The sequence below is a fragment of the Oncorhynchus nerka genome, linkage group LG27, assembly GCF_034236695.1.
Source record: "Oncorhynchus nerka isolate Pitt River linkage group LG27, Oner_Uvic_2.0, whole genome shotgun sequence".
In the NCBI taxonomy this organism is placed as follows: domain Eukaryota; kingdom Metazoa; phylum Chordata; class Actinopteri; order Salmoniformes; family Salmonidae; genus Oncorhynchus; species Oncorhynchus nerka.
Window position 1 is genome coordinate 8,578,354 of NC_088422.1, and position 9,802 is coordinate 8,588,155.

Consider the following 9,802-nt stretch of genomic DNA (forward strand, 5'->3'; position numbering starts at 1 on the left):
GAAAGAGACCGTCAGGTGTATAAATACACCTGTACCTCTCAGCATTCTCCCACTCTCTGTTATCCTCTCAGCATTCTCCCACTCTCTGTTATCCTCTCAGCATTCTCCCACTCTCTGTCATCCTCTCAGCATTCTCCCACTCTCTGTCATCCTCAGACTCTCTGTCATCCTCAGACACTCTCTCTCTGTCATCCTCAGACTCTCTCTCTCTGTCATCCTCAGACTCTCTCTCTGTCATCCTCAGACTCTCTCTCTCTGTCATCCTCAGACTCTCTTTCTGTCATCCTCAGACTCTCTGTCATCCGCAGACACTCTCTCTCTGTCATCCTCAGACTCTCTCTCTCTGTCATCCTCAGACTCTCTCTCTGTCATCCTCAGACTCTCTCTCTGTCATCCTCAGACTCTCTGTCATCCTCAGACTCTCTGAAGCACAGCGCTCATAGCAGTAATATGGCAGCTCTTCTCTTCATTGCAACAATCTGCTTGGGCTACGCAGCAGGTAAAAGACACACACACACACACGCACGCACGCACGCACGCACGCACACACACACACACACACACAAACACACAAACACAAATAGACACACAAATACTCTCTCTCTCTCTCTCTCTCTAGCTCTCTCTCTCTCTCGTTCTCTCTCTCTCGGGCCATGTTTTTTTCATCCTGTATCTCTTCTTTGACCATTCTCACCCCCTTCTCTCTCTGTCTCTCTCTCCTGCAGCATTCTCAGAGGTACCCGTGGACTGCTGTCTGTCAACCACTGACATCCGTTTCCCTCGCCACTTTAAGATGGTCTCCTACCTGCTGCAGACTACAGACAGAGGCTGTGACATCGATGCCACTGTGTGAGTGTCTTCCTCTCTAAGACATATGACTTCTCTCCCACTATATGTAGGCTACTTACCATCTCTTCCACTATATGTAGTCTACTTAGCATCTCTTCCACTATATGTAGGCTACTTAGCATCTCACCCACTATATCTAGGCTACTTAGCGTATCTTCCACTATATGTAGGCTACTTAGCATCTCTCCCTTCTATATGTAGGCTACTTAGCATATCTTCCACTATATGTAGGCTACTTAGTGTATCTTCCACTATATGTAGGCTACTTAGCATCTCTCCCTTCTATATGGAGGCTACTTAGCATATCTCCCACTATACGTAGGCTACTTAGCATCTCATTGTATTTTCAGGCTGAATAGAACTGTTATAAACATGATATGACACATGTTATAAGCATACAAGAGCACGATTCCAAGTGTATTACAATCCCTAGTTTTAGAAACCACATTACTTTAAGGCTAGTTTCAGGTCTTGTCTTACACTCCTAGGCAGTTTGGAGGCCTGCCAGATTCTGCTCCCCATCAGTGGCTCACTGATCTCACTAGGTGATGCCTGGAGCACTTTTTGGCAATCGCCTGTCTGATACTGTTGTGGATATCGATGATTATCTTTGATACGGATCTATTTGTAAATCGTATCCCTCCAGGTTTATCACCAAGACAGGGGCGAGACTGTGCTCGCCCCATCCCGCAGAGAGCAAGTGGGTGGCTGACTACGTCAAACGTCTGGAGCGAACCACCTCCCTCCGGAGAGCTAACTCACCTCAGGAGTAAATTAGGTTAGTTGTTACTCCATGTTCACACATGGAACAAATGAAATAATATCCTACTTTCCTGTGCTTGTCTCTCTTCATTAAGGGCTCATAGTTTGGCTAAACCGCATATATGTATTTGCAGTGCCCTGTGTTTTTGTTTTACTCACAACTCAACATTTCAAGATTCTCTATTTTAATATCTGTCCTCTCTGGTGCCTGTGTCCCTCACATGATGACCACAGCAGAGTAAGACCAGGAGAGGAGACGTGGAGGAGTGGAGGAGACATTCATTTCAACCTCTCTGGTGCCTGTGTCCCTCACATGATGACCACAGCAGAGTAAGACCAGGAGAGGAGACGTGGAGGAGTGGAGGAGACATTCATTTCAACCTCTCTGGTGCCTGTGTCCCTCACATGATGACCACAGCAGAGTAAGACCAGGAGAGGAGACGTGGAGGAGAGGAGGAGACATTAATTTCAACCTTTTTTAGCTGAAGAGTCGTCCTAGATACTGTAGCAGACCAAATCGTTTTTACAAAATACTGTACAAGAAACCCTTGTGAATATTGCATACTGTAAATTCATATCATAGCAAAACCATTTCCCATCAATATTTTTAGAGATGTGTTAGATTGGTTTTGTAAAATGTTATATTCAAGTTGTACAATTTGTTAATATGGTTTGGTGGGTGGATTAGAGAAAATGTTGACGTGAATGTCAGCTGTCATGAAAATGTATATTTCAAATGAATATTTCCAATAAAATATAGTTTTCTGTAAAATGTTTGTTATCTGAGACATGATTCTAACCAAAATGTTTGAATTGTCCAACTTTATTGGGACAATCATAACACATTTTAATAATTTATCACACAGTCTTTCCTGACATATTGTTCAATGAGACCAAACAAACTATTTTTAAAACGTTGTTTATCTTGGTATTTGAATCTTTATATGGTTTACTAGAAACATTATAAACCATTTTAAAAGAGACAAACATGAAAAATGTACTTCTGGGACCGTTTATCCTTTATGGTCCACACCTATAAGGTGTGAAATGTAGGTTTTATATATTACAGGTGTGAAATGCAGGATTTATATATTACAGGTGTGAAATGCAGGCTTGATATATTTCAGGTGTTAAATGCAGGTTTTATATATTACAGGTGAGAAAACAATTGGAGTACATGAAGCTGCTATGGTACTGTCTGTTATTCAATAGTAACTACCTCAGGGGCATCAGAATCAGTAGTATCTGCTATAGTAACTACCCCAGGGGCATCAGAATCAGTAGTATCTGCTATAGTAATTACCCCAGGGGCATCAGAATCAGTAGTATCTGCTATAGTAATTACCCCAGGGGCATCAGAATCAGTAGTATCTGCTATAGTAACTACCCCAGGGGCATCAGAATCAGTAGTATCTGCTATAGTAACTACCTCAGGGGCATCAGAATCAGTAGTATCTGCTATAGTAACTACCCCAGGGGCATCAGAATCAGTAGTATCTGCTATAGTAACTACCTCAGGGGCATCAGAATCAGTAGTATCTGCTATAGTAACTACCCCAGGGGCATCAGAATCAGTAGTATCTGCTATAGTAACTACCCCAGGGGCATCAGAATCAGTAGTATCTGATATAGTAATTACCCCAGGGGCATCAGAATCAGTAGTATCTGCTATAGTAACTACCCCAGGGGCATCAGAATCAGTAGTATCTGATATAGTAATTACCCCAGGGACATCAGAATCAGTAGTATCTGCTATAGTAACTACCCCAGGGGCATCAGAATCAGTAGTATCTGCTATAGTAACTACCCCAGGGGCAGCAGAATCAGTAGTATCTGCTATAGTAACTACCCCAGGGGCAGCTACATGAGGCAGGAGCATGTTGCTGCCCCTAGAACGAACACACGCACACACTTCATTTCAAGTAAATCTAGGGAAATGACCCCAAGAGGCCTAGGTCAAAGGTCCTCCATCCTGTCGTGTTACCCAGGGTGCACTAAGAAGAGCCAATGACTTAGACACTGTGCAGTTTCCTTATGTTCAATCCCTCCAACATTTGACATACTGCCTGCGAATGTGCCAAACTCTGTTCGCAAAGGACGTCCTTCTGCTTCAGCTTATCCAATCAAAAGTGTGGAATCCTGGAGTCTGGGGAATTACCCAAATCATTCCAGTAGTAGAGAAACCACTTCCACTTCCAAGAAACTCTGAGGAGAAAATGAAACCTAACTCTGTTAGAGAGTAACCTGCGGTTTTATTGACTCTCATAACACTTAAAGGGACAATTTACAATTCTAAAACTAAACAAAACGTTCACCGTGCCTCTTCATTTGGCACAAACAGCTGAGGGATGGGGCCACTCTCATATTTCTATACAGAGCTCTGGATGGAAGGACTGACCATCCATGATATCAAAAATTATAGTTGTAACCATGTTTTAAAGTTATACAGGTTTTGATTATAATTAAAACAAGATTACATTTTGGGGTACGACAGTTGAACTAAGCTCATGTGGCGTATATAAATGATATATTCCTCAAGAATCAATGGATATACTATTTATTTAATAGTCAAATAATGGATGACATAATTACAGATTTCCCCTTTAAATCCTGCAATACCCTGCTAAAGAGCAAATATTTGCAGATACTTCATGCGATAAGGTAATATTCAGACAATTTATTGTTACCAGCATTTTATATGAAAGAGCTAGTTTCACACAGACATTGATGCGTTCCTGTGCAGATGTGGAAATTCCATTCCAACCAGGGCATGAACTCACAACCCTCATTGCCGTAACAAAGCAGAAGGATCCCAAAGAAGTATCGTCAATACCGCTGATCCGATGAATCCAGGGCCACAGTACTGGACTTCTAGGTCTCAGGCAGGAAGGAAGGCAGCAGCGTTACACTTAGCCATCGACGACCACAGCGGGTTCAGCGAAGAGCACGACCCCGCGGACTAAGGGGGCCACATTGGAAACAAGTATAATCATTTTAACATGTTATCCCCTAGGTCACATATGTCAGAGTCAAGGCCCGCGGGCCACATCCGGCCCGCAAGAAGGTTTTTTACGGCCCCTGGGATGATCTTGATTTATTATTAGAACCGGCCCGCAGCAAGCCGGCAGCCCGCAGATCTTTTACACGCACCAATACTACATTTCCCACAATGCAAAGGTGACGCACCGAGCAGTAGGCTGCTTCATTTCAATATTTATTGGCACAGCAGTCGTCAGCATCACAGTAAAATTAACTTTCAGATACCCATCAAAAATGGCAAAACGGAAGGTGGATACTGAGAACCGGGGGTTTCAAACAAGGTGGGAGTCGGAGTATATGTTCACGAAGGTAGCTGGAAAACCTGTGTGTCTTCTGTGTGGAGAAAGTGTGGCGGTACTGAAAGAGTATAATCTGAGACGACATTATGAAACGAAACACGCGGACAAAAACAAGAATATGGACATGGAACAAAGGCTACAAAAGGCAGAGGAATTAAAACGAGGCCTCAAATCTCGACAGGCTCTGTTCAAAAGCCAAATCACAAGGCCAGGCTGCTGTCAAGGCCAGTTTTATTTTGGCAGAAGAGATCGCTAAATCAGCCCGGCCATTTACGGAGGGGGGATTTCATCAAAAACTGCATGATTAAAGTTTGTGACGAAGTTTGCCCAGAAAAAAGGCAACTCTTTTTAAATGTGAGTCTGAGCAGAAACACCATTGCCGAGAGAGTAGACCAGTTGTCCATCAATCTAAAAGAGCAGCTTGTGAAAAAGGGAAAAGATTTTATTGCATATTCCTTGGCTGTGGATGAGAGCACCGACATTTCTGACATTGCCCAGTTGTCAATTTTCATCCGCGGAGTGGACTCCAACCTAAGCGTGACAGAGGAGTTTTTGGCTTTACGTCCTATGCATGGCACAACTACGGGGCATGATTTGTATGAAGAGGTGTCAAGATGTGTAAATGAGATGGAGCTGCCTTGGGAAAAACTCGTGGGTTTGACAACCGACGGAGCACCTGCGATGTGTGGACACAGGAGCGGACTGGTGGCGAAGATACGGGAAAAGATGCAAGAGGAAAACGCGACAGGTGAGCTGACAGCTTATCATTGTATCATACACCAGGAAGCGTTGTGCGGTAAAGCCTTGAAAATGGAGCATGTAATGAGCATCATCACGCGCACAGTTAACTTTATCAGAGCCAAAGGTTTGAATCACCGCCAGTTCAAGGCATTTCTGACGGAGTTAGAAACGGAGCATGGTGATTTGCCTTATCACACAGAGGTGCGATGGCTAAGCCAGGGAAAGGTGCTTCAAAGATGTTTCGAGCTTCGTGAGGAGATTTGTCTGTTCTTGGACAGCAAAGGGAAAGACACAACACAACTCCGAGACGAAATGTTTCTGTGTGAAATGGCTTTTCTGTGTGACATTACGAGTCATCTGAATGCAATAAACTTGCAGCTGCAGGGTCGGGATCGTGTCATCTCTGATATGTACAGTACAGTGAAGGCATTTAAAACCAAACTGACTCTGTGGGAGACGCAGATGCGGAAAGAAAATTTGAGCCACTTTCCCAGCTGCCAGACCATGAAAGAGAAGCTCTCTACCAGTGCGTTCCCGAGCACACAGTTGGCTGATAAAATAGGTATGCTTGCCGCTGACTTTCGACGCCGATTTGCTGACTTTGAAGCACAAAAAGCAGGTTGGAACTGCTCGGTAACCCATTTCCTGTTGACGTGGAAAGCTCACCACCAAACCTCCAAATGGAGTTGATTGACCTCCAATGCAATGATGCACTGAGGGCAAAATATGCGGCAGTGGGTGCTGCGGAGTTCGCCCGTTTCCTCCCGGCACAATGCCCCAGCTGCGCATCCAGGCTGCTCAAACGTTGTCTGTTTGGCAGCACATACCTGTGTGAACAACTGTTTTCTTTGATGAACCTGAACAAAACATCACACAGAAGTCGACTTACTGCTGAACACCTCCACTCAATTCTGAGGATTTCTTCAGCTCAGAGCCTTACCCCGAACATTGATGAACTTGTGGAAAAGATGGGACACCACCAAGTATCACCCTCAACCTCAAACAAGTGAACATTACTGTGCAATCACATATTTAGAGTTTTTACTCAGTTCAAGTTTAAAAGTTAAAATTTAATATTTGTTTTCACTGCATGTTACTTCTCCTTAAACAAAGTGTTGTTTTTGATTAATAGATTTTTGCACTTTATTTTTTTGTATTTCAATCCAATTATATTTTAAAAATATTTCAGTTGAGTGGATGATAGAAAATTGCTATTATTGTTTTTTCTTTGAAGTAAATTTAGCCCACTTTTGCTAAAATAGAAAATATAGTCTACTGATGGTGCCTTGAATACCGGTTTCTTTCATTTAATGTTCATGTTATGGGGATATTTATATAAAGGAAATTTGTCTTTTGTGTCTGTTGAAAATTAAAGATTACTGACAGAGCCATAAGAAAATATTGCTTTATTTATCTGATCATATTGTAATATATTTGTTAGGTTTTCAGTAGGTTCAATTAGGTTCACTAGACTATATGCGTCATTTAAAAATTTTTCAATGAACATTCGAACAGTCCGGCCCTCGTCTTGTAGCTGATTTTTTTATTTGGCCCTCCGTCCATTTGACTTTGACACCCCTGCCCTAGGTTGTAATCAGTGTATCTTTTTTCCAATAAATCAGCGTACAGATTGACTTCCTCATATTGACATGATAAGAGAGGTTTACCCACTGTATCATGTTATATTTCTATGTGTTAACCACTGATAACTAACACAAGTACATTGGAGATTTTGTTGGGCACAGTCAGTGTCACACAAAGATCAAATTAAATCAAAATGTTATTGGTCACATACGCATATTTAGCAGATGTTATGGCGGGTGTAGCAAAATGCTCATGTTCCTAGCTCCAACAGTGCAATAAAATCTAACAAGACACAACAATACACACAAACCCAAAAGCAAAATAGATCATTTTATAACGAGCAGTGTCGGAGTCCGTAGTATTAATATATATATGGACTTTTACCAAATAGGGATATCTTCTGTATACCATCCCTACCTTGTCACCCCACAACTGATTGGCTCAAACGCACTTAAGAAGGAAAGAAATTCCACAAATTTTAAAAGGCACACCTGTTAATTGAAATGCATTCCAGGTGACTACCTCATGAAGCTGATTGAGAGAATACCAAGAGTGTGCAAAGCTGTCATCAAGGCAAAGGGTGGCTACTTTGAAAAATCTCTAATATTAAATATATTTAGATTTGTTTAACACTTTTTTGGTTACTACTTGATTCCATTATATATAGATTATATATAGATTAGATTATATATATACACTACCATTCAAAAGTTTGGGGTCTGTCACGGCCGCTGAAAGAAGAGGACCAAGGTGCAGCGTGGTGAGCGTACATATTCCTTTATTTATATGACGCAGACAAAAACAATAAACAATCCAAAACAACCGTGAAGCTAAAAGGTTATAGTGCCAACAAACAAAGACAACTTCCCACAAAGACAAGTGGGATAAAGGGCTACCTAAGTATGGTTCTCAATCAGAGACAACGATAGACAGCTGTCCCTGATTGAGAACCCTACCCGGGCAAAACATAGAAATACAAATAATAGAACATTGAATACCCACCCCAAATCACACCCTGACCAAACCAGAATAGAGACATAAACAGGATCTCTAAGGTCAGGGCGTGACAGGGTCACTTAGAAATGTACTTGTTTTTAGAAAGAAAAGCACATTTTTTGTCCATGAAAATAACATCAAATTGATCGGAAATACAGTGTAGACATTGTTAATGTTGTAAATGACTACTGTAGATGGAAATGGCATGTTTTTTATGGAATATCTACATAGGCGTACAGAGGCCCATTATCAGCAACCATCACTCCTGTGTTCCAATGGCACGTTGTGTTAGCTAATCCAAGTTTATCATTTTAAAAGGCTAATTGATCATTAGAAAATCATTTTGCAATTATGTTAGTGCAGCTGAAAACAGTTGTGCTGATTATTGAAGCAATACAACTGGCCTTCTTTAGACTAGTTGAGTATCTGGAGCATCAGCATTTGTAGTTTCGATTACAGGCTCAAAATGGCCAAAAACAAATACTTTTCTTCTGAAACTTGTCATTCTATTCTTGTTCTGAGAAATGAAGGCTATTATTCCATGTAAGAAATTGCCAAGAAAATTACGATCTTGTACAATGCCGTGTTCTACTCCTTTCACAGAAAAGCGCAAACTGTCTCTAACCAGAATAGAAAGAGGAGTGGTCCTGCTGCACAACTGAGCAAGAGGACAAGTACACTAGAGTGTCTAGTTTGAGAAATAGACGCCTCACAAGTCCTCAACTGGCAGCTTCATTAAATAGTACCCGCAAAACACCAGTCTCAACGTCACCAGTGAAGAGCGACTCCAGGATGCTGCACAGACACTGTTCCGTGGCGTGGCTGGTTTTCCCTTTGTAACCCGTGATTGTCTGGAGTCCCTGTCACATATGTCTCATGTCTGAGCCAATGAATTGCGACTCCACTTTGTCTCCATACTGACGTTGTGCCTGTTTGATTTCCTTACGGAGGGAATAACTGGACAGTTTGTATACAACCATATTCCCAGTCACCTTGCCATGGTTAAATGAGGTGGTTCTCGCTTTCGTTTTTTTACGAATGCTGCCATCTCCTATACACTTCCTGATGAACTCAGTCACCGTGCGAGTGTATATGTCAATGTTAATCCCAGAGCCAACCCGGAACATATCCCAGTCCGCATGACCAAAACAATCTTGAAGCATGGATTCCGATTGGTCAGACCAGCGTTGAATAGACCTTAGCATGGGTACTTCCTGTTTAAGTTTCTGCCTATAGGACGGGAGGACTTGAGTTCCTGTACATTACCACAATCACACCATGAGTAGTTAATCATGAAACATACACCTCTGCCTTTTTTCTTCCTGGAGAGTTCTTTATTTCTGTCTGTGCGATGTGTTGTGAATCCAGCTGGCTGTATGGACAGGGACAGTATATTTGGAGAGAGCCAGGATTCTGTGAAATAGAGTATGTTACAGTCCCTGATGTCTCTCTTGAAGGAGATCCTCGCCCTGAGCTCGTCTACATTATTGTCCAGTGACTGAACATTAGCGAGTAATGTACTTGTAAGTGGT

At 42.1% G+C, this 9,802-nt stretch overlaps 1 protein-coding gene across 1 annotated transcript; it reads left to right on the forward strand.

Moving 5' to 3' along the window:
* The first annotated feature begins 355 nt into the window (after positions 1–355).
* Positions 356–2,383, forward strand: ccl19a.2 (chemokine (C-C motif) ligand 19a, tandem duplicate 2). The gene is made up of 4 exons (XM_029637093.2): positions 356–499; positions 726–849; positions 1,496–1,627; positions 1,846–2,383. Exons 1-3 carry the CDS (start codon positions 451–453, stop codon positions 1,620–1,622), a joined length of 300 nt encoding a protein of 99 aa, XP_029492953.1. The 5' UTR covers positions 356–450; the 3' UTR covers positions 1,623–1,627; positions 1,846–2,383.
* The last annotated feature ends 7,419 nt before the right edge of the window (positions 2,384–9,802 follow it).

Coding starts and splice junctions, on each gene's coding strand:
- ccl19a.2 (XM_029637093.2), top strand. CDS start 451: ATGGCAGCTCTTCTCTTCATTGCAACAATCTGCTTGGGCTACGCAGCA. Junction 500..725: donor CTGCTTGGGCTACGCAGCAG/GTAAAAGACACA, acceptor TCTCTCCTGCAG/CATTCTCAGAGGTACCCGTG. Junction 850..1,495: donor TGTGACATCGATGCCACTGT/GTGAGTGTCTTC, acceptor GTATCCCTCCAG/GTTTATCACCAAGACAGGGG.